The sequence below is a fragment of the Chlorocebus sabaeus genome, chromosome 25 (assembly GCF_047675955.1).
Source record: "Chlorocebus sabaeus isolate Y175 chromosome 25, mChlSab1.0.hap1, whole genome shotgun sequence".
Classification (NCBI taxonomy): domain Eukaryota; kingdom Metazoa; phylum Chordata; class Mammalia; order Primates; family Cercopithecidae; genus Chlorocebus; species Chlorocebus sabaeus.
This window is the reverse complement of record NC_132928.1, coordinates 75,715,112-75,741,084: the sequence shown is the minus strand read 5'-3', so window position 1 is coordinate 75,741,084 and position 25,973 is coordinate 75,715,112. Positions and strand designations below refer to the sequence as shown.

Here is a 25,973-nt window from a genome sequence, read left to right as displayed (position 1 = left end):
CCCTTCAGTTGAGGCATTTCTTACTTCTCAGGAACAAATCTTGCCTTCCTAGATAACAGTGATATCAGTGCCTAGGCATCAGTATTTCATAATAGGTTTAGACACGTTCACTAGCAGTAGTAGATATGTTCATTGTGAAATCTTTACATTCATTTCTATTTGTAGTTTTATACCAGTTATTAAAACAAAGATGTACATACCTTATAAAAGAGCAAGATGAAATTGATAGCAAATGCGACAAATAAGGCTAACATTCTCATGTTGTAAAAGTTGCGAGCAAAATAGTTCTGAGGGTGAAAAACATTATGAGAAGGTCACTGAATCAACAGACTTGAAATCTGCAATTTAAATAAAGCATTCATTCATTTACCCCAAACAACTGATTGCAAGGCTACTGTTTCAAGCACCATTCTTGGTGCTGCAGACCTAACAGTGAGGGAGAATATTTCTGCCACCATGGAGGAGATAAAGAATAAAAAAGCATACCCACAAATGAAAAACATAAGTTCAGAGAACGTTAAATACTAAGAAGAAAACTACATCAGGTTAGGAGCTTAGGGAATAGGGGTGCTATTTTAGACGGTGCTGGTCTGGGAAGATTTATCTCAGGAGGTGAGCTTTGAACAGAGAGGCCTGAATACAGGAGGGGAGCAGGTGATGCAAACATTTGGTGAAAGAGTGTGTCAAAGACAGGAGCAACAAGGGCAGAGGCCCTGAGTTAGGAGTGATGTCGGTGTGTTTGAGAAATAGAAGGAAACACAGTGAGAAGAAGGGAGACTGGTGTGTGGGGGTGGCAGGGGGCTATGATCAAACAGGCGAGCAGGGGGCAGGGTTGTGTAGGCTTCTGATAAAGGTTGTCTTTGACAGTGTGGTGGTTCAGTTTACAACCTCTGAGGCCTCACTGCCTGGATATGAAGGCTGCCTGCCTCCATTTCCTAGTGTGGGATATGGACAAATGACTTAATGTTTTCTGTAGCATCACTCTGCTCATCTGAATGTGAAGTGGGATAACAATAGACCTAACTCTCAAGTGCGCTTTGCGGATGAAATGTTAATATAGGGAACGTTTGTTATTAATATTATAATTATTATATCATTATAATAAATGTAATATTCTAGTATAATTATTGTTTTAGTCTAGGTGGGATGGGAAGCTATTAGAGGATTTGAGGGGGGCTTGGTGCAGTTGGATCATGATTTGGAAGGACCACTCCAGCTACTATGTGGAAAACTGATAGTAGTAGAACAAGAGTGAAAGCAAGAGGACCAGTCAGAAAGTAAGTTACACCAGACGTCAGGCAGCCGTGAGGTTCATGGTGGTGGGCTGGACCACCATGAATGGTACCTGTGGAGATGGCAAGAACTGGGTAGACTTCGATGTATTTGGAACAGCTGAGAAGAATTATCGTTGGGTTGTATTTAAGGTGAGAAAGAGGCTTCAAAGATGATAACCTCTGAATTTGGCAGCCTGAGCAACTAAGTGAACCGCTGGTACAATTTATTGGGCTGGGAAAAAATAAAGCCTCGAGAAGTGGGTTTGAAGTAATAGGTTATGGTGGACATTAAGTACTTGTTTTAATATTAAGTGGGAGATGTCAATATAAGGGGATATACCAGGGGATTTACCATAATAAAGCTACATCCAAATGTAACACCTCGGAATGATATCCGCTCTGTGTACACACCCCATCTCTGTTCGTGTCATTGCCCCACACAGGACCCCATCTTTACTGCCAGAGATTACTGGAACAAGGCTGTCCACCACACCCAGACTGGGTCAGTTTCACTGGTTCTCCTTGGAAGGTGGATCTGGGTCACAGAGGCTGAGTTAGCTAGCCTGAGCTCTCACTTAGGGGAAAGGGGGCCTTTGTTAGACGGATGTGGCCATGATTGGTCACGTGCATGCAAATCGGTGAGCCGAGAAAGATAGCAAAGAGATGCAGGAAAAGGGAGGAGCTGTGCAGAGACAACAGAACATGTGAACCCTGGCACAGTGAGAGCTGGAAGCAAAATCTCAACTACTTGGTTTACACAACTGTAGTTAAACACATTCTTCAGGAACCCACTGGGGTAGTGCGGAGCCCATTCAACCTTTAAACCATTTGTAATAGAACTATACCTGCAGCCATGGAAGCCACTATGGCATACCAAATTAATAATTACTCAGAGTTATCTAGGAAACATTTATGTTCCATGTATTCTGTATTACGTAATATAGGGAAAAATACAAGATGGTTTAGGAAAATGTAGTTACAACTAAATTAATTTGCCTAAAATACATAATACATAAACATATTTAAAGATACGCATTTAGAATATATAATTACTGAGGACAGTCCACTTTCCTTATAAGAGAAATTCTACAGTCCATTGAGTTTCTGGGTTGTCAATTTTTGATTTCTCAAGGGCTATAAAATACTAAATATGATCCTGCTGTTCAAATGGCTTTATTATGAGGGTTGTTGTTCTTAATTTCTAGGTCTAACATCACTGGTCAGTACCTCTTATAGGTGGATTCTACATGCTTATCTCCTATCCTTTTCCTCCTTTATGAAAATTATAAAAATTTATAAAAATTATACATATATACACATAATTATAAAAATTATACATATATCGATACATATGTATAATTTTTACAAAGGAGGAAAAGGATAGGAGATAAGCATGTAGGAAAAGGAGATACCCATGTATGTGTATATATGAGACATTACACACGCATGCTTATAAAAGGCCTTTCAAACAATATTTTTAAGAATTTCAAGATCAATATGACTAGACAGAGCTATACCTTTTTTCTTTGTTTTCCAAATATGAATGTGTGCTTTACTAATTAGGGGAACACCTCTGCAAAATGTACAGGACACTACATAAAGAACTGTAATCCCTCTTTCTAAAGAATACTTTTGAATAGACTTTCTTATTATCAATGGAAAGTGGCTCAATTAGCTAATATTTTTATACCTGGATTTTTAAGTAAAAGGGTGATGTTATAGAAATACTGACTAATCGAGTTCTGGAACATTAATTTGAATTACTTGTGCCCTAGAAGGCACATCTTGCTTTAAAATCTGTTGCAGGTCCTCAGAATATTTTTATTCTAGTGTCTTTGTGGGCAGACACTGGGAGTACTGTCCTGGCAGGAACCAAATGAAAGGGTTTCAGGGAGTGTGAACATGAGTAGAGGTCATGGGTTTGACAGTAGGGAGCGGTGGGCCAGATACATTCACTATAAAAGATAAACACACTACAACGGGCAAATCGAACATGTGCTGGGCTAACCTGGTTCCCTAATTGTCACTCAGGGAGAGGTCAGCAAATATTTACTGAGCCTAAATTATTATGGTATTGTACTATATCAGTAACAATATTCATTCTAAAACATCTTACTAGAAGTTTCTGTTGGTATGCTATGATTTTCTTCCAGAATGCTGACTCAGGCACTTCCGGTTCTCCGTATCTGTGTGTGTGAAGCTGCCTCAACTTTTGTTTGCCCTTGTCTTCCTTGGCTTTCTCTTCTTTTTCTCCATCTTCTCCCCTGTGAAAACAGATGAACAAAACATAAGCTCCACAGAAACTAAAGAACTAAACGGGTGTTGTGGAAAATTACCCAAGTGAACAAATACTTTAGACCATTGTATCACTTCTGAAAACTAATTTCTTTTCTGGTGAACAATAATATTCTGAATTTTAGAATCAGGGGTAAGAGTTCCTGTTGATCACAGATTCTATGAAGCTGAAATATAGAGGACATTTTATAGGCTTGACTTTATACATAGCAGATACCTTCCAATTCTGCAATAAAACATTAAAAAAAAATGAAGACTGACTTTGCTGTGACTGTCCAACATATCCTATTTTTAAATTATAATTTCAAATTTTTTTTTGAGAAGGAGTCTTGCTCTGTCACCCTGGCTGGAATGCAGGGGCACCATCTCAGCTCACTGCAACCTCTACCTCCTGGGTTCAAGTCATTCTCCTGCTTCAGCCTTCCAAGTAGCTGGGATTATAAGGATGTGCCACCATGCCTGGCTAACTTTTTTATATTTTTAGTAGAAGACCGGGTTTCACCATGTTCACCAGGCTGGTCACCATGAACTCCTGATCTCACGATCCATCCGCCTCGGCCTCCCGAAGTGCTGGGATTACAGGCGTGAGCCACCGCACCCAGCCTGGATTACAGGCGTGAGCCACCGCACCCAGCCTGGATTACAGGCGTGAGCCACCGCACCCAGCCTGTAATTTTAATGCACAATTTTTAACATTTGCCATTAAGATTTAAAATCAGAGGCCTACACACTTAATTGTTCACATGTATAAAGTGTGTCATTATACTCACACTTTGACATATATTAATTGTAATTAATTTCATTAAATAGAACATATTAAGTGAATTATAGTAATGTTATATTAATTCCAGACAATAATGGAATTAGAAGAATTGACATTTGATATCCTTTGGGTACAAAATATCCTTCATTAAATTAAAGTGAAGTCATATGTATTAATACATAAACCAGAAATATTAATATATAAGCTATACTTAACTCATATGAGGTGGATATTAAAGAATTGCCATTGAAATGCCTGTCTTGCTGTTATTTGTTATATGTCTACTTTTTATGTGACCATTTTTACAACAGACCCAATAGTGTAAGGTCTATGACAATGCATAGTGCTGACTCCAAAGAACATACGATGAAAACAGACCAAAGAAAATGACAGAACAGAGGAGAAAATTTCAACGCTATGGGAGAATAGTGGCACTACGGGCACCTAAAAGCTTCCTTTCTTCCCCCAACTTTTCAAATGTGCGTATAAAATTCTATAAACGTGGAGAAAGATGCAGGCTTCGATTATTCACAGAAACCTGGTGTTATGAGGTAGTTATGCATTTCCATCGCCTCACATCCAGCTCTTTTTTATTGCTGCATTGATACCAGGAGTGTTGGTGAAAATGAAGGTTCCCAGGCCCCACAGCAGACCTGCTGAGGCAGGATCTATGCCCTGGGGCCCAGGAATGTTTGTTTTAACCAACTCTCCTGGGGATTTTTATGCATGTGGCCCTGGGTCTATAGTTTGGGGCCCAAGAATGTTAGTTTTTTTTTTTTTTTTTTTTTTTTTTTAATACTTTATGTTGGAATGTTAGTTTTAACCAACTCTCCTGGTGAGTTTTATGCATGTGGCCCTAGGTCTATGGTTTAAGGAGCATCACTCTGCAGGATTCTATGAAGGTGCATTTGGAATGTTTGTTTCCTCCCTCCTTGAAAAGGACAGAAATACATGAGTGATTTTTAAAGACAGAATTGTGGCCCTGAGTGCTCTTACAAACAGCATTCCATGGAATCCCTGAAGTCTTTCCTGCTGACAGGGAATCACACAAACAGAGGTCCACATGGAATGAAAGGAAAAGACTAGAATGGCAGCCCTGGGAGCATCTACAGTGATCACTACCTGTGGCCTGAGGTCCTCGCCATCAAAGCCTCTCCACGGAGATGGCAGAATTAGTTCTGTGGCTTCTTGGCAATATGAGATTCTCCCTTGCGGCTCCCAAAGACAGAGTACAAGAAAAAGAGATGTAATGACAAACTGAAATGAAGGAAAAGTATATGCACACTATACATACTCGGCTTTTTCAGGTTCAGATTTGGTTTCTTCTTTTTCTTCCTTTTCTTCTTCTTTTGCCTTCTGTTCCTTGAATGAGTCAATGCGGGAAAAAAAAACCAGGATTACCCATCACCTTTGAATGAATTTAGGGAGCCATGTGACCATGTGTCAAACCATAACCTATAGAAGATACCCTCTTGCTTACACCACGATAAAAGTGCCACGTGTTTTTCATTTTATCATCTCCCAAACATCTCCCACTTCTTCTGCACACTGACCTACTGCGCCAGCAGTAGGGACAAACTTTCTGGGACTCCTTTTTACTCTCTTTTCTCATTTCAGAAATACCCTTCTTTATCTTAACCACCTACTAAAATCTTACTCATCCTTTGAGGCCAATTTAAGTCCTACCTCTTCATTCCTATCTAACTAAACCATACTGGCATTGCCATTCTCTCAAGATAAGCAACCCCTACTGCCCTGCCTATACTATTTAACAGTTAATCATTTTCTAGTTTCTTCATGTGTGTTAGTTTTTATCTCTTTTTAAGGTAATTTGAAGGCAGTGACCCCATCTTACCTTTGAATTCCTTATGATACCCAGTGGTGTCAGACACTTAGTAAATATGCCATATTTATGGATGGACTGATGGCTCTATGGACTAATGACTACAAAGAACATACAATGAAAACAGGCCAAAGAGAATCACAGAACAGAGGAGAAAATTTCAATGCTCTGTGAGGATAATGCCACTACAGGCATCGAGAAGTTTTCTTTCTTTTTCCAACTTTTCAAATGTGCATATAAAAGTATATAAAAGTGGAGAAAGATGTAGGCTCCAGTTAGGGTGGGTACTGAAGCTTACACCTTAATAATTTAAGATAATGTAATAATTCATAAGGACTCAACACTAACTTTGTCTACCAAAAAGCATTTCTCTTTGGAAATTCAAGTCACGTAGGTAGCACCGTTCTGGCAGTAGCATGGAACCTGGTCTAATGATCATCTATTATACCCCCCTGAAGTCCAGAGAGAATGCTACTGTGACTTAGAGATAAATTACCTGAAATTTTTCTTGCACCTCAGGCATGGGGACTGGGTTGCTCATGAGGTCACTGAGCCCAGCATTTGGATTATGAGGGATTAGTTTGTACTGTCCTCCTTCTCTCTTCAGATCCAGGCCAAAGATGTCCGAAAGAAGGTCACTTTCTTCTGTCAGCTCCTTTAAGTCGGTCAGATCCTCAGAGGGCAGGGCGGCTTCCAGGGTTTTCCTCTCTCCCTCCTCCCCATCTCCTCTAACCTCATCCTGAGTGGGGTCTGGCATGTTGGCTAAGAGTTCTGCAACTTTGATCTTTTTAGCACCTTCGACGAGGCTTCCTCCAAGCAGGAGGCTGCAAATGATGCGGAAAAAGCCTCTGAAAACGCTGGCCACGAAGTGCAAGAGGGTCATAAAAATACTCCAGTAGGATGAAAAGAAGGCCGTGACCATGTCCTTCACGGTCATCTTTTTGACTTTTTTCATCTGCTTCTTCAGGCTCTTCAGACTGAGCATTCGCATAAGGGTCAAGACATTGTACCTGAGTGCAAACAGGGCCGACTTGACCGTCAGAATGGAGAAGAAAGCCATTCTCGGCCCCTGCTCTTCCGGCCTCTCCTTCTCACTTTCTTCCTTATTCGCTGACCTCTCGTTCAAATCCGACTCTGAGATCTGAGCTGCCAACTGCATTTCGAAGATGGTGTCCTCGCAGAAGTTCACAAAGAGTTCCATCTTCTCTTTTTCTCCTCCTTCATTGACCACATCAAATATGAACTGTCGTTTGGACTCCTTGACCTGGGGCTTCTCCCACTGGGTTCGGCTAGACTCACTGATTTCAAAATAGACTCTCTCGATGCGTTTGGCACTTCCCATGATTTCGATGCGGCCCAGAAAGGGCTGGAAATAATTCAGGACACTCTCTGCTAATTCTAGGAAAGTCTGAAGTCGGGTATCGTTGGGCATGTGCTCAGAGAGGTTGGTCAGAAGGACGGCGACGTTGAAGCCGATGTCCTTTGCAGGTTCGTGGAAGCGTTTGACGAACTCCTCATAGTCAAGGGTTTCATTCTCATCCGTCTCCGCACAAGACAAAAGAAATTCCGTTTCTGACTGCGTGTAGTGCTTATGACTCTCCATCGCTTTGTGGAAGTCCCTCTTGGAAATGACTCCCTTGCCATCGGGGTCATATTCTTTAAAAGTATCAGATGACGTCAAATCTTTCAGTTTTAAGAACATGTCAAAAAATTTGAGAATCATCTCCACATTGTTGGAAGATTCCACAAGCATATCTACCATCTGTTTGCCAATCGTTCCATTAACAACATTACCTGGTGGTAAAGCAATTGCATTTGTTTACAAGAAACTGTAACAAAATCAATGATTATAGAGAAAATAACAATATAGATCTTTAATAACATCTGAATCAAGGATATGTCCTGGTTTATCTCTCACTCTATAAAAAGATAATTATTTATAAACTATAGTTTGAAAAGTGATTACACAAACATGCATAACACTATTTACAAGGTAATTAGACTGACATACATAAAATGTTTCAACAAAAGTTGACATTTTTCCCCTCAAATTAATCAAAGAAGCAACATGTTTTAAAGAAAATGAGCCAAAGAGCCAGCAACTAAAATCAAGTTTCATATTAATAATAAAAATAAACATTTGCTCAGCCCTTTAGAGTTGAAAAGTCACTATCATAGACAATATCTGATTTAACGTTCATACGTAAGGCGGGTACTTTTTGTTAACCCTAATTTTGCCGATGAGGAAATTGAAGTTCAACAAGACTAAATTAAAATGGGCCCATTGTGACTTAATTATTAAAGGTTAGTGTCAGGTCTTCAGACCAGATGCTGAGAGCAAACTGTACGCTTTTTCTGATTCATAATGGAAAGCACCTTTCTACATTTCTTCATGATTTGTGTTGTATAGTGAGAAAATGGTAGATTCCTGAACTACAGGATTACAGAGTGCTTTTATTCATTGAACAGAATGTGTGATATAACACAAAGACAGGCAGGAGAAGAAAGGTCGCTGGTCAGAGGTCCACAGAGTCAATCTGGGAAGCAGTAAGCACCGTGGTGTTAACAGTGTGCGATCTGGAGCTCCATCATTGGGTTTGAATCCAGGTTTGATGTGCTCGGCAATGTGGGCAGATTTCTTAGCCTCTGTGTACCTCAGTTTCCTCATTTGCAAACTTGAGATAATAATACCATTGAACTCATAAACTTGTCACTAGGATTACATAAGCACTTAATCCAGTACCTGGCACATTATGAAGATGGTTTTAAGTCACTGCTGTGGTTGCTGCTGCTGCGGTTATTATTGCTGCTGTTAGTATTTAACCCAAAATTTGAATCGGGGCCATGCATGGAAAAATGGATCCTGTGCTTAAAGGGTATAAAGTGGCTACTGTTGCTGCCAACTAAGGGCTTTAAGCAAATGCTGCCACTTCAAAGTCCTAGCACCAGGCATGACAACTGCCTCTGTTAACTAAAGTGGAGTTATGCCATGTGTGGCAGACTCGGAGAGAAAATAGGAAGAAGAAAAAGTGATAGGCACCGTAATACCAAACATCTTTCAGTTGTTTTGGTTGTATTTATAGGATTCCACTGAATTCTCACATCAATCTATCATTTCTATTTTGCAGAAGAGGAAGCTGAAAAAAGGGAGATGCAGCTGGTCCAAGGGTCATACCACCCAGAGGTAAGGAAGTCAGGATTTAAACTCTGGCGGCGGATTTGGAGCCCAAGCTCTTAACCACTACGTTTCCTGCCTGCTACAGGGAAAAAAAAAAAAAAAAAAAAAAAAAAAAACAGGCTGTGGTGGGGAGAACAAGACTACGACTGCCAGCATCCTTGGGGGACAGAGGCTTTCCCCGCAGTGCCACGGCTTTAAGAACCCAAAGGAGTGACTCTGTGGTCTTTTCAAAGCAGCAGCTTACCCAGTTGGACATTATCCCAATGTCCAAAATCCCCACTGATTATGCAAGCAGCTTACACCGCTGGAGGTTATCCAATGTGGATTTCAGATGTCCGAAACCCCCACCGCTTATGGACAAACACACTAACAAATAAAATATTCTTTATAGACTGTCTGGAGAGCTTACTTTTTAGGATATCACTATGAAATGAAAAGTGTTGTTATAAAGTACCATTTTCATTCTGTAGATATGTAAACTGAGACATGCAGGATCTCCCTTAAAAAAAAAACTATTATGAGAAAAAGAATAATAAGCCAGCAATAAATCCAAGACATCTATCATATCTTAGTGTTATTTTATTCTATGCTACACTCTGATTCCATAAGCAAGCCCATGCTGATCCTTTAAATAAAATAATAAAGGGAATTTAAAAGTATATAAGTCAAAACTACCTTCTAGCATGGACAGCAACATGACCACCATATCCTTCTGCAGATCCATTAATTCTTTTAAAAGTTCAATTTGACTGGAATCCTGAAAATATTAACATTGCATTTGAGATAATGCAAGAAAACTGTGCAGCAAGAACATCATAATTACTCTCACAGAAAGATACTGCTCTGGCAATAAATAGTAAGCATGTGAAGCATTATGGAACTAAAGGAGGGTCAAATATTAAAAATAGTTATACTTCACAATTAAAAAGTATTACTGATTTCAGCTAATGTTCTTTAAAGTATTTGTAGGCTAGGAACAGTGGCTCACGCCTGTAATCCCAGCACTCTGGGAGGCCGAGGTGCACTGATCACCTGAACTCAGGAGTTTGTGATCAATCTGGGCAACATGGCAAAATCCCATCTCTACTAAAAATACAGAAAGTTAGCTAAGCATGGTAGTGCACACTTGTAATCTCAGCTACTCAGGAGGCTGAGGCATGAGAATTGCTTGAGCCTGGGAAGTGGAGGTTGCAGTGAGCAGAGATCACCCCACTGCACTCCAGCCCAGGTGACAGAGCAAGACTGCATCTCAGAAAAAAGAAAGTATTTGTACGGACAATGAACATATCTAGCAATAATATGAAAGAACCATAACAGTGGTATATTCTCCAATGCCAAGCAAGACTCAAGAGCTTCTGCACATTTGACATCCATCTATCTTTTATTTGAAAAGCCCGCATTTTTTTCTTCTAACTTTCTAACTTCTTCTAGGTGCTATTATGTAAAAATCAACTTCACATAGAAAAATATAGGCATATAAGCACCATAGAAGATAAACTTATAAATTTATTTGTTAGACAAATTAACCAACAACCTACACAGGTATTACCTATTAGTACAACATTGTACTAATATTGTACAATGTATCTTATTTACCAATTTGATTAAGCTTTCCAATATTACTCTGGTTAAAATTTTGTTTTTGCTTTTGATTTTTTAACATAAAGAAACATTCTTTTTCAAAGACATATTGTGTCTAAACATCAGTATGCTTAGCTACAGTCCCTGGAAATACAGATCATACTTACATCTGCGTAACTTTACATCTCATCTATTTTTTTAAACTATTCTTTAAAAAATTTGTACAAGGCATTTTATTCAGATTTTGGTACATATGAAGCTAAATTCCTACTGTGTTGGGAGGATGAGACATTTTCTTTCTAAATAGCTGTTACGGAAACTATAAACCATGAACAAGTGCTAGGTAGCACCAGATGTCAATACCCTGATGGAGAAATATCAGGATGAGAACTCTCTCGTGAGGGTCTACATTTGGTACATGTCGGTCTCCTTTACTTACCAAAATATCCCTAGTGATTAAATGAAAGACAGGAATTTCTCTATTGGGCTCAAGTCACCAGTAACTCCATTCTCTCCTTCACCAAACTCTAGCCAGGTACCTCTGAGCCCTCTTCTCAACTTGGCCTCAACTTTGGTCTATAAAGACTTGAACAAACACTAATATAGTTTCTAACTGAAAACTGTTCAAGACTGCATCTCTAGGATGAGCCCAGCCCTCCACTAAAGTACCTGCCTGAGAAAACACGAGGTTGATAAAAAATCGACTGTTCTAGACAACATCTAAGGATAAGGACTCTGGAGAAGGACAGAATCCTAACTTTGACAATTGCCAGTTAGCAGATATAGCTGGTCTAATCACATTTACACCAATGAAACTGTTGTAACTTTTCACTCCCCTGACTCTACTGAGCCCCTGTTCACCCCTTCTCTAATCTTCATTTTCCCATTAATATTCCCAGTCACCTCTGCACAAATCCAATCGGGTTCAGTTTATGCTGAACTTTTTCCTTGTTGCAATAGCACTACTGATTAAAATCCATCCTTATTCATTTAACTAGTATCCAGCTTTGTTTATCTTTGACATTAAGATGTATCCTTACCACTTCTACTAGCATCCAGCCTTGTTGATCTTTGACAATACATCCTGCACACTGTCATATGCAGGCCTGAGGGGCAGGTTCTTCACTTTACTGCAGAGCAACAAGGCCTCAGGGAAGAGATCTGGCCCACATGGGTGGAGCAAGTCACGACAGCTCAGGAATTAGAATGGCAGCATTCTGTCTTTTAATCTGACATTCTTTCTTCTACCTGACCACCTGGCAAATGCCCACACTCTGAAGGTCTCAGGTTATACCATCAAAATTCACTGCATCGAAGAGATACATTCACAAGGACTTTTCTATTTGTGTATCTTTTGGTTTCAAATGAAACAAATACAGCAGGGAGAAAACAAGCTGATATTTTTCAATAGGTTCTCTCAAGTTAACATTAAAACATGGTGGAAAATCTGTTTATTCTTCATTTGCTTATTCGTATAATAGCTCTTTGTCACAAAATTAAATACACTGGTTATGGGTAAACATCACCCTACTGAGAACATCTGCTTGTTTCAGACCCTATAACAAAATTATCTCCCTTGTAACAGATTATAAAACCTATTTCAATTATCTGCAAGGGGAAGGAAAATTCCAGTGAGCCATGGCCAGGAAGATGAAGCTTGGGAAATGTACAATGTTTGGGGACTCGACTGTTTCATTTCTCCATTACATTCAATTTCCTAATATCCTGTCATCTCAAATTTGAATAATGAATCCTATCTATTTTCAGGTTACATAATGTTTTTTATTTAAAAAAATGTTCATGTAGAACAAAAGAGGCATGATAAAATGATCTTAAAAAGACAAGTGATACAGTGATTTTAAAAAGATAATGTTCCAACATCAAAAAGCACATTTAATTTGCTGACTACAGTCTCCAGTTAGTCATTTAGGAGAGAGGAAGGTAGTTAGTTTACCTGCGACAACTTCATCTGCATATGGGCAAATACATGAAGAAAGCCGACCACAGCATCCCACAGCCTGCTGTGTGCCAAACTCTGTTGATTCCCAGTGCAAGGACCCTGGAGCGTAAACAAACAGCAATTATTCCTCATAATTTATTTGCCAAAACAAACTTCACAATAACAGGGGAAAAGTTGCCTTAATGCTGACATATCCCACTGCTAGCACATTGTCTAAAAAGATAGGAACTCAAAGCGAAAGAAAGAGATACAGTGATGATAATAACCCTTAATAGATAAATACATTCCTCTTTAAAATGTTTAATGATTCCAAAAAATTTCTCAAGGATTTTTATATTTTGTGAATTTTTTTTTTTTTTTGTCTGGCTTTGATCTCTTCTATTTAGAGGAAAAAAATAAGGTCTGGGTGCTTTGGTTATTCAGTCCAATCAATCAGTAGTCACCATTTTGTATTGAAAAGAATCTGAGAATATGCTTTAGATGAGAGCTGACTACCCTTTTACTCCTAAATAGTAACCTGGATAAAGCATTCACGTAGAGAAAAAAATCCTCTTCAACATTTTCTAAATTGGACAACTGTTTTACAAATGGTACAACCATTGAGGTGTTTTAAAAGAGTAATACTTGTTTATTAATTTCGTGAATCCAGAATCCAAGACAATTGGAAGTGGTTCAAATACCTAATTGAGAGATCATTAGGCTGAGATGGCTCCAGTGTCTTGGGTTCCTCCCTAAGAAAACCAAATCCCAACTCAGTGTAAATTTAAGCTTAACCAATCAGAAACTGCCAATTAACTTCTAACTAGAGTTCACCAGTCAGAAACTGCCAACTAACTTCTAACTAGGAACTTCCCACTTTTACCAATCAAATCTCTTTGCTTGTCTTGCTTCCAGGAGTGCCTTATAAAAGTGCCCCCACCCTTGGTGAAGGGCTGAACCATTAGTGTTCTGGTGTTGCTCAATTCGTAAATAGTTGAATGCTCAGATAAACTTCGTAAGATGTTATTGTGCCTAAGTTTATCTTTTAACAAGCCTAACTTTGTTCTCTTAGCTGATACATCTGAAGTATCAACACTAGAGTGGATCTGCTGTAGCAGGCAGACTGTTTTCTTGGAGCCGATTTCTATTTTCATTTTTCAATAAAAAACTTCTACCATCATTCAGTTTTGTAAACCCATCTACATCAACCATGAAAATAAATAACAGGGATTTTACTTAGAAAGGAAAAAAGCACATACAATACTGTTCTTAACTTCAAATTCCTTCATTCCTTTAGGCAAATAACTCATAATAACTTTAAATTGCAGACCACATAAAAACATTTCAGATCTTATGTTAGAAACAAGTGATTGGAAGAAATGGCCATATCCAAGATGTTGAAATAGAACTTTTTCCTGTCTCAGTATCTCCTGAGGCCCTACAGCTGAGATATTGACTATGTGTTCTCATATGATTATGAAAATGACATGTACCCACATATTACAAAACCAGTAGACTATCTGCAAAAGGGGTGACTAAAAATAGATTTTTTCACTCTAAGGATATAAGGGGGTTGAAGTTGAAAAGGGGGAGACTTTGGAGGGGGTTCTCCATGTGCTGAGCCTCTCCATTTCATTACTTCTGCATCCCCTTACAGCAAGTGAGAGAAGAGGCTTCAGGAGAGCCATCATGTGAGCTCAGTTTCTGTCTTCTGAAGTTGGGAAGCATAAGGTCTGGTATTAGAAAGGTATTAGAAAGCATGACAGACAGCATGTGACAAAAAAGATGTGTGTTTCTTATATGGACTACTCAGGAAGGGGCCATTCTGCCCCATCTGAAATCAGTCTGAAATGGTGACAGAATTCCAAGGTGGATGGGAGCCACCAGATGCATGAGGTCTGATGGAATAACTTTAAACTGGATGGGAGAAGAGTCATTTCCAGGCACTGGAGGACTAAGAGGGCCAGGCTTGCACGTTAGATGAAAAAATACATCACATCACAGCAGAGGACCAGCTCCATGGTGCACTCTGGGATTAAATGTGCCCAGGGGAGACCTTTCCTTCCTTATACCTCCTCTCTCCCACAGCTCCAACCCAGAGGAAGCCTGCGGTTAACCAGGAGGGGAAGGGAAAGAGAGAGAAGAACCTTGAGGGGAGAGAGTAAAAAAAGCGCAGATTGGACTCCCTCCAGAATGAACAATATCAGATGGGAGTTCTTGCCTACACCCTCACTCCACATTTTCCAGCTGAAAATGAGGCCCAAGAATGAGGGGAAGCTTTACTGAAATGAGACTATTTTTGTGACAAAGTGACTGACATGATTTTATTTATCTGAAAGTGGTCAGTGCACAAGATTCCTTCTAGTGGTAAAGAAATGGTCGACAGAGCAAGTCTGAAGGGACAGTGGTGAGAAGGAAGCAGGTTATTTTAATCTGGAGGGCATTAAATCCAGCTCATTTAATGTACCAGATATAGTAGTTTTATAGTTTCCTTCATCCCTGGTTGTAATTAGTCCAAAATGGCTATTACAGCTCTGGTTTGAAAGCAATAGCTCTTTAGGGTTTTCCTGTGGTTGATGTTCAGTGTCAGTTTGGTATTCCAATGGCATATAAATGAGCGAGGATGAAAAGTGCAAGAGGCTATTAGATGAACACTAGAAAGCCATTTTTAGGAATATAAACTTGTTTTTTCTTCAAGTCAGAAATAATTTTCTTCCTGCGATAGGTAAGGTTTAAATCAAAAGTTGAAGTATTACAAGGGGTTATGCTCTCGTGCAACCCCTAGGTGACCAAAAGTTGTCTGGCCAACCCTCACGTGACAGAGTCGCAAGCCCAGAGCCAAAGTACCCATTTCTTCTTCTAAAACCTGAAACACACAGAATGTCCTTTCTAGGGCTTCCTCAACCTTAGGTCATCAGCTTCTGGGAGCTGTAAACTCCCTAGCCTGGTGCCTTGCATTCTTTTTCTCGTGATGTATGTGCCTGCAACATGGAAAACCTTTGCTAACTACCAGAAGGACCTGTGGCAAGGACAGATCAAGCTTTCCCTCTTCTCAAGAACTACCTCATGGTCTTACTCTAGGAACCTCGACAATACAACGTCCTCTTACTCAAACAATTCTTCCCCTTTTATTAAACTGGGATTACAATCTTATAGGTAATTCCATTTATTTCAATGGTGTTGGATCTCCCCCTTATATAACTTTCTGTAGTTAGAAGTTTGAATAATAAAGCAATATGCAATGCTGTAATCTAAAAGGCAGTCCAGAAGAAGCACGAGGCTAACGATAAGCTTATCTTCATAGTATCAATATTTATCAGCAGATATGCCACTAAGGCAAGCTTCTCTAAACCATATTTCACTAAATGTAATGTGGTAACTTGGATTGTATCCCAGAATTTTAAAAAACAAAGAACATGAATGGAAAAACTGGTAAAATCAAAAGAAAGCCTGTAATTTAGTTAACGGGATGTGCCAATGTTAATTTCTTAGTTTTGACAAAAGTGCCATGAGTATATACAATGTCAGTATTAGGGAAAGCTGGGTGAATCATATACAGAAACCCTCTGTACTATCTTCGCAACTTTTCTGAATACCTAAAATTATTCCAAAATAAATATTTCAGATATGATTGTTATTTTAAAATATGTCATGTAAAAAAGAAGTAACAAGAGAAGTTACTTGTTACTTCTGTTTTTTTTTTTTTTTTTTTGGTTCTTATTGAACCAAGCATGATAAGCCATGTGACTTTATCCAATATCCTTTGAACATTCACGTAGAAATCCGTGTTCTATGACAACACCTAATAAAGAGTTTTGCACATAGCAAGAGCTCAATGGATGCTTCTAGCTTTCGATAAATTCAGGAATCTCAATTATTTTAGGAACCAAGAAATGCCCACTCTTAGCTGAAATGGCGGTTATGTTTCATTTGGAATATATTATAGAAATCATCCTGATTCCCATTTCTGCAAAATCCAGTGGCTTGCTAATGCCATCAGTCAATCCTGTTATTTATTCAGGACGTGACACATGAATGTTGTTGTACTGGTATCATTCTAGGCATGAATGCGAATACTAAAGCAATAATGAAAGCCAGGAGAGGTAAGGAAATGGGACTATGAGTAGACCAAAACTGACTGAAGCTTTCACTTTTATTTGATTTTAAAAGAAATGTTATTAGAATTATCAAGTGCGACTTTTCCATCTGGAAGTGCTGAAATACGGTTCCTCTTCCCCAACAAGGCAAAAAATAATACAGAAAGTGCCATGTTTCCAAGGGACCGAATGCAGACGAGAGTGAGCCTAGAGGACATCTTCCTACCTCTACAGCACTTATTCTTGGTTGGCTGTACTTGGCCATGAGTCATTTATTTACTGAAACAGCTGTAACTGTTAGGCTCCTGGGATACAATTTATTTTTAACTTAACCTTTCTTCTCCCCACAAGCTTATGTTTAGTCTCACAAAGCCAATTATAAGTTTCTCCCTCCTGTTTTATCCTTAGCATGGGACACGTCAAACATAGAGAATGATTCAGGGTAACATGGGCCACTGAGACAAGACAGAAAGGAAAGATGACTGGTCATCAGCAAAGTTTTGCTGATTGAAGAAAAATCCAGAATTTTATCAAATCTTAAAAAAAATCCGAAGTTAAGGCTAGAAGTTTATTTCAAGGAGAACATAAAACAAATCAATGTAAAACAGAAAAGAATATTCTATACGGTATTTGGAATTTTATCTCTAATATACATATGCGATGTTTTCAGACACACTTCTCTTTCTTAAGTTTCTATGAAAATTCTTCCCACTTTTAGAGGAATACTAGAAAGAATGGCTTAATGTTGTGCCTGCTCTCCCTTCCTTCCTTAATATTTACTAAGTGCTTAATATATATACCAGGCCCTGGAGGTGCAATAGAGCTAACATCACAGTCCATGCCTCTAAGGAGTTAACCATATCTCAACCTGCCAAATGGTGAAGCAATTTCATTCCATATAAATTCACATCTCAACCTAATATTTTAATTGTAGCAATTTGCAAAGAAACTCGGAAAGGGGTCAATAACAGATATGGAAACTACTCTAGACATACTGTATTTTTCTATGGAATTCAGTGCTACAGATAGCAGCCATGTTTAAATGTTTACCTGAATATACTCTGTAAGAGTGTTAAAGACTTGTTTTGCCACTTGAATAGCTTTGGAGAAATTCCGTTGTCCTTGTTCATCAATAACATCTTTCCCAGAGTAATACCAATAAAAGTCACTAATTGATTCCTGGGAAATAGAGATGATATTGTTTATTATTCAGTCACATTCTAAAGTTATCATTGACTAACCAGTCTTGGACTCTATGCTTGAGAAGTATTTTAAATAATAGATATGGTAGCAAACAAAAACATCTGTGAATTAAGTATCATTCTTCAGTGATTTTCCTAAACACACAATATGGGAACCTCCTTCTTAGATATAACTAACAACTGAAGAGAAGACCAGAAGAAAACTTAGCTTTGAAAATTACTGTCTGGTAACCCTGAACTTCATAAACATAAGAATCCATTAAGACTGGAGCATATTTATCCATGAGCAAAGTTAGATGTTTATTATGTGAGCAGAGAAAATAGATGAATCATGGAATAATCTTTTTTGGGGTACCGACATCTGACCTCCTTTTTCTCCAACAAAGCCAATAACATTTCATCAGTGAGGACTCGCTGATATCCATGGCTTTTGCACCTGTCCCTGAGAAAACTGGCTGGATTGCTTGTAAATACTAATAATTATAAACAATTATCTAAATAAGATCAATCTCTATAAACCAGATGTATTTAACAATAACGTACATTTTAAAGAAATGTTGGTTGGATAAGTAAATAATCCAATTTAGTTCCGCCTGTGAACTACGTTTGGGTTTTCAGACAATTTTTAAAATTGCAAATGTGTTTTTAGCAACACTTCTTGGTGTACTGACTTCAAAATGGACCTTCCCCCACCACATTAAGCTTTCAGTTAGCAAAAAAAGGTTGTGATATTACACACTCAAAGATTAAGGAAAAAGCTGAAAGTCTGCATTTATAGTTTTTAAAATACTGTGCTTGGTTTGGCTTATAAATAAAATGAGGGGAAAAAAGTTGTACAGGGCTCTCATTATTTAAGAGGCCTACATTTTCAATTCAGTTTGAGTAACGTTCTCAAATATGATCAAAATATCAGAGATTTTTAAGCAATGTGGTATGAAAATTAATGCAAATATTAGGACACCTGAAAAGAAGTGACCTTAGACTATGAAATTTCAGTGTATGGTAGCAGTTACAAAGCCTTTCTTTCCTATTCCTATGAATGTTCCAAACATTCTTCCCCAATTTGTCTAACAACTGTAGAAGAAGGAGCAGAGTATAAAAGTGCTTTATAAAATGAAAATAACTTTAAAATACCATCAAGCTAAAGAAACAGAGGGGAAGAATCTCTACTTACAGAAATAAAATAATGAGCCAAAGTAGGAGGCAGGATCAGAGCGGAGATAACAGTGGCAGTTTTGCTCTAAGAATTGCTGAGAGATTGTGATCAGAGATAAACTATCTCAAAAACTCCTTTCTAGTTATAAACCAAAATACATTAAAACTCTGCCGTATTGTTTCAACATATCAACCCTTTTAATTTGTTACTAATATAGAAAGCAACATACCTGAACTCTCAGTAGGTAGTCTACAGTGGAGATGATTATGTTGACAGTTGTATTATTGCCAGTCTGAGTTCTCAGATAATTCTGAAAATCTATGCCAGAAAAAAAAGTTATTAATGCTTGCTCAGAAGTTCAAATTGAGTTATTCTAAGAACTCCAAAGGCAAATGTTTTCTGCGGCAAAATCACTGTGGGTTAGTGCAGTGTTTTTATCTAATAGTTTTAAAATGAAAATAATTTATATTTTCCATAAAAAGTGATCACCCCAAAAGAGTATCTGCGTGCTCCATAGATGATCAATATTCCATTTTTGTCTCAGATGTTTCTAATATCAGTTTCCTTATTCCTAGTTCTAGAGCTCTGGGCAAATGAATGACTGAAAAAGGTTGCTATCCTTGAGGATATAAGAAGGAAATTATTTATTCATTAATCACTTACTCCTCAGTACTGTGCAAAGTGCTGGGGTCAGCCAAGATAAAATTAAGACAGAGTTCCTGCCTTCAGGGGTGCACAAGCCTGTTAGAGAGTTAGATGTGTAAACAACTAATGGAGATACATTATGTTAAGTAGTACAATGAAGTATGTGTACACTCAAGGTAAAGAGAGGTGGTATAAAAGAAATAATGCTCTATATTACTCTATAACTATATTTTTCATAAATCATCTTTTTTTTTTTTTAATTGAGAGACAGGATCTTGCTGTGTTGCCTAAGCTGCAGTGCAGTGGGGCAAGCACAGCTCACTGTAGCCTCAAACTCCTGGCCTTGAGCAATCCTCCTGCCCCAGCCTCCCACGCAGATGGGACTATGAGCACGCACCACCATGTCTGGATAATGTTTAAAATTTTTTGTAGAGATGGGGGTCTCGCTATGTTTCCTAGGCTGATATTGGACTCCTAAGTTCAAGCAATCCTCCCATCTCGGCCTCCCAAAGTGTTGGGATTACAAGTGAGGAACCGCGCCCAGCCTCATGTGTCTTCCCTAACATCAAAATAATTGATGAGACTCAAGTGAAATAGCTATCCGAGGACTGTGAAAGCAGGGAAGCAATGTATAAAATGTCCCAGTGCCCAATGCAGAGACATGTTCTAGAACAATTTGTTGTCTCTAGAATGATGCATAATTGGAACTAACAGGTTCCTGTTATTACTGGCTTGAAAACATTATTTATGCCTTAGTAGCATCAGAAGTTTTGGGGACTCACAAACCTGAGTTGTGTCCCTCACAGAGTAGCTGCAGGAATCGGAAGAGGTCACAGGTGAACTCATCGTCCTGTAGAACCTTTTCTCCTGCGGGAAGTCCAGAGGGATCAGACATTACCAACCACCCCAGGCTGCCCCTCCCTTTCTGTCCCCACCTCCATACAACTTGCATGTTGATCTAGCATTGTTCTGAACCAAAAACAGTCACAGGTCATAGCCACTTTGCTATCTGAAGCTCATAAGATCATGCGCTTGGCAGATAGACGCTCTTTTTCTTTGTAAGAAAAGAAGGTTTGAATTTTAAAACTCAGACTTCTCTGTTAAAAGTAGCAGCATGGGATTGGCAACATTTTACAAACGACCTAAAGGCTTAAACTTTGCTTCTTTCTTTCTTTATGTTCTTGTATTTGGCAAGGTGTGCATAGAAGGGACCTTTCTCTGCGTCTCTCACGCAGGTTAAATTTGCTTTGTACCTGGATTGTGGCCAAATGATTCAATGGAAAGTATTCTGTGTATCCAAAAAAGCAGGGCCAAGAGTTTCTTTCACTAAAAAAATAATTCATGGATTTTTGTGAAAGCTGTAAATCGCTAGAAAATTGTTGATTAACTTGTTTTAATTAACTTTGTTATCAGGCTGTCTACTGAATTAAAAAAAAAAAAAGGAAAGATTTCTGAAATCTAAAATAGAGATGTGACTGGTTTGAGCATTACTTCCATAGGGGGAGGAAATGGCAAACAACCTTAATTCTAAATATGAAACCAAAAGAAAGACTTCGGTGGCTCGTGTTGTGAGAGCTAAAACTAACAAAGAAAAGGTGAAAAAAAAGGCATCCCCTAGTTACAGAGGTTTCTCTGCATCATCCAACACTAACAAGCATTTTGGGGGCAAGGAGAAAAACCTCATTAAAGGGCTCAGTTTACTTATATTTCAATTTAAATGTCTCTTGATCACAAGTTACTTCGAAAGCAAAAACACAAGGAAAGAAACAAACTCAGAACAGCACCACACAAATGAAGCTGATTTTCAAAACAGAAAGTGTCCGTGGGGAAGTAAAACAAACAAACAAACAAAAAAGTTCCACATTACGAGCACTTGCTCCAAAATCTAAATTTGTTTAAAAGCAAAAACGACAAGATAGCCAGTGAATGAATGGACTAAAGTATTTTAAAAAAATGAGAACTTTTTACAGAATGGAAATACTTTGGGCTGAGAAAGAAAACGATGCAATGATCGTATGTTTACTTTAAGTGAAATCATGAATGATCACAGCGACAGAGAGCTGATGGACTTACCAGTCCGCAGTCTGTGACTTTCAAAGTGAGAGGCTTCATATAATGGTAGGGTTAGGAAGCAAAACCATTTTGAAAACTAATATAAACATTAAAAAAAGTACATAAAATCACTGTACTCATTTCCCTGTTAGCCCACAAGAAATGAAATTTGGTGACTACGCTACAATCACCAAGTATGCAAATCAGATGTTGTGGCAAGTTTAAGTGTTACAGGCACATTGTTGTGTTGAATCTCCCATAGTTGGCTGATAAGTCCATTCCTCAGTGTTTAAATTCACGACAGGATAGGAAACAAAAGGGAGAATGTTTTAGGCAAATAAAGGAACTAAACTCTTCATTGGTGATACTTAGTACCATTTTCATGAGTCACTTTAATCAGAAGAGTCTTTAGTGATATTTAAATCTAAATATTATGAGTTTGTTACATAGGCTTATTGATTCTTTCCCTGTGAGCCCATCTGCAATGTTTTAGTTTTCAAAAAACAATTCAATAAACCACGTACACACTTTAAGTGTTCATATATTCAATGTGAAAGAAGTAACCCTTACCAGAAAGTATTCAGAAAAACACTGAAATAAATATAATCTACCTGTGTACCTAAAAATGCTCTGCACAATAATGATTTATAACATAAGGTTTTATTTATTGTTGACACACACAGTATTTTCTTGACTGTATACCGAAACACGTACAAGTAGCTTCACTTATATAAGGACACACCGCACATCGTAGAACAATGGGAAGAGGGGAGGGGTGAGGGAGGGGATGAGTCAGGCCTTCGTTTACCAGCAGGTGATACCAGGTATAAGCTGGGGTGCTGTTGCTTCATGAAGACATTCCTATCTGATTAAAATGCTGCCATTGCCCATGCTGCAAATAAGTGGTAGAATAACAGAGATGGATGATGGCTTTATGTCTGCAGAAGGTACAGGATCAGCAGTCTATTTTGTGATGTGTGCAAAAGAAATTCCATTGTCAGATGGAAACCAAGATCAATAACAAATAACGGAATGAAGTAACATGTAGTTGAAAGTGCTCTTACGTTGGTCAATCACGATTTGTAATTGCTGCCCGAGGGCTCAAGGTACATATTGTGCAGGACATTCCTTTGGTTTCATTTTTATGAGAGGCTTAAGATTTTTAATACTGTAATAAAGGGAGAGGTATTCCAATATTGCTGCTGCTGCGAGTTCATTCTTTGCACCTTCGTTTTCTCTTGTATAAAGTAAAGATAACATGTACCCTGTCTATGTCCCTGGCTCTTCACAATCTGTGGTAATTTTTTGTAAATTGTGGAAAGGTGACTATATTAGGTGCAGTGGCAATAACACTAAAAAATATGGAAATATCATGCCAAGCTGCTGAACATAGCGATTTGAATTTATTAACTGTGTATATATCTCCTGAACACCATCTTCACGGATTAAAATGTTCTCAAAATTACAATGTTTTCCTGGAAATAATCTAGGTAGACTGTGTTTAATCAAGCTAAGAGTGAAACGGTAAGTCCTATTTTAAAGATCTAACAAAGTTAATACATTTTTAAAGGCCACTGTTCTACCTATCATTGGTGAATTAAGATAAATAGACTCCAAAAGACTAACACTCTCATTATCAGGTCCTGTCATGTCAATATCTACAATAACGCACAGGTAAAAGGTGAGTCATGAAACATAGGACTGGCCACATTAAAGGATCCCCTATACTCTATAAAGTTGACTCAAAAGCACCCCACTGCCATAGAGGAAATTATGCTGATTGTTGATCTGGAGAGGACTTAATATCGATTCTGCATCTTGCCAAAACTGAAGAATGCTAAAAATATTTTAAAATAGTGAAAAGTCAGGTATTTTATTCCATATGGGAAGTTTTAATATTGCCGCTTAAGTGGCTTAAGTATGACTGCTTCAATTATATTACAATTATATTAAAAAAGTAAATTAAAAAAATAAGTCTACTGTTAATATTTGGTTAGTGACTATGATGTGCTAGATATGTTATCTCATTTCAATTCAGGTTTATTAGAATCCTGTAAATTAGCTAAATGTAATGCCATTTTGTTGTTCAGTGAACAACCAAGAAATTAAATAACCAATGTCATATAGCCATCGGCTGGTAAGGAGTATGATTCCAGTAAACTTCAATGAACTTTCACTAAGTGTCTCTTCTATGGCAGGCACCTTGTGAGGTGAACATAATCTCGAACCTGAAGAAGTTCACAGTCTAATGGAAGATACAGGAAATAAACAGATAATTTCAGTATTATATGACCTTTCTGAATTCAGTGTGCTATAGTTTCTAAATGTTGTAAAGTTAGCATCAGTAACGAAAAAAATCTTTGACTAATTATCATCACACATACTATATGTTATTTAAATTGTGAACTCGTACTTGTTTTCATCAATTTCAGAATCAAAGGAAAACCATTTCTAGATATGTGACTTTAGTCAGTTCACTCTTCTGAGCCTTCGTTTCATCATGTCGATATGGAGATTAACAAACTCCTCCACTCCTTTCATAGGACTGTTGGGAGAATTGAATTGGCTCAAACAATTAAAAGTGCTTTGAAGTCTACAAAGCACAGAAGAAATAAATGTGAAGCCTTAGGTCAAATGACCTAAATTTCCAAGGTACAGAATTTCTGTAGGTTGTATGACCAGCAGTTCTATTAATTCCACTGAGTGCATTTATTAAGATTTAGTTACCAATCGGACAGCAGTGTATACAATGCATTCCTCTTTCCGATGCCAAGACAACAACAATGACCACTATGTGAAATAAATTAGGTTGGTCCCAAGGATAACAGAATTAAAGTATATTCTGTTAAACAAATTAAACTAGCTGGAGAGGAAAAAAAAATCCCTTTGCTTTCAAATGTGATATGCATGTTGTTTCTCTTATAGCCGAAGCCTACGTTGCTTGGCTGTCAAGACTCTTACTGAAATTCTTACTGTTTTTCATCCATTCCATTCATCAACATCCTTACTGATTTCCCTGCCTCGAGACTCTGATACCTATCTTACACAATGGTACCTGTCAGTAATTTTTCAAAAGCATGAATCCAATTATCATACTTCCCTGGTAAACAGATGGATTTCTTTAACTGTATGAAAAGTCTACTCTGAAGAATTCCCTCTCATCTATCGTTAGGCATAACTCAGAGCTCTCCCACTGCCATGAAGGAAATAATGCTGGTCACTATCTTCGGAAGAGTCAATTTCTATTTAGTAGCACGACTGAGAAATGGGAAATCTACACTGTACTGTTTGTCAGTGGAGTCTATCAGAAGCATTAGTTGAACAATAAACGTCAGGAACTCAATTCTAGACGGATCATTTAACAACACATACAGTGTCACTTAAGTGGTATTTAAGGGCTCGGCTCTCTATGGCCTCAGAAAAAGTGCAGATTCCTTGGCAGGGCAGAGAAGGTCCTTTGTGGCCTCCCACGTACTATCTTTCCATCCTCTAGTCTGATCATTCCTTCACAACAGCTTAGTCACCATTCTCTGCCATGTTTGGTACCTTGAATTTTGCATATGCGGTTCCCTCACATTGGAATGTCTTTGCCTTCCTTATCCACCAGCTTGATTCCTAACTCAGACCACATGTCACTTCTGTGATGTTTCTCCCACCACATCCCAGCAGCTAAGTACTTCCACCTAAATTCCTTTATATGCATAAAGCATTGTTCTGAAGTTATTTGTTTACAAGTCTGTCTGCACAGTACTGAGCTCCTAAATCATTTCCAATGCTTAGGACACCATCTAGCACATAATAGTCACTCTAATTTAAATGAGCGCTTCAAAGTTTAAAAACTGTGTAAGGATGTTAAGAAAACATTTGGTGCCATGAACCAACATCACAAGTTTTCCTTGAAGAGAAAATTTACCCACAAGAATGGCAGAATAAGGTACACAGAATACT

General features: G+C 38.2%; 1 protein-coding gene across 6 annotated transcripts in view; it reads right to left on the bottom strand.

Annotated features, from left to right (window-relative positions):
- The window catches only part of RYR2 (ryanodine receptor 2), a 783,951-nt gene that overhangs the window by 40,307 nt on the left and 717,671 nt on the right, over positions 1-25,973 (bottom strand). For all 6 annotated transcript variants that reach the window (XM_073011864.1, XM_073011860.1, XM_073011862.1 and 3 more), the window contains 9 exons: positions 20,760-20,840; positions 19,558-19,646; positions 18,021-18,149; positions 12,889-12,993; positions 10,029-10,110; positions 6,672-7,969; positions 5,627-5,694; positions 3,391-3,538; positions 201-287 (listed from right to left, as the gene is read on the bottom strand). In XM_073011864.1, the coding sequence (XP_072867965.1) occupies positions 201-287; positions 3,391-3,538; positions 5,627-5,694; positions 6,672-7,969; positions 10,029-10,110; positions 12,889-12,993; positions 18,021-18,149; positions 19,558-19,646; positions 20,760-20,840 (2,087 nt within the window). The remainder of the gene's footprint in view (positions 1-200; positions 288-3,390; positions 3,539-5,626; positions 5,695-6,671; positions 7,970-10,028; positions 10,111-12,888; positions 12,994-18,020; positions 18,150-19,557; positions 19,647-20,759; positions 20,841-25,973) is intronic.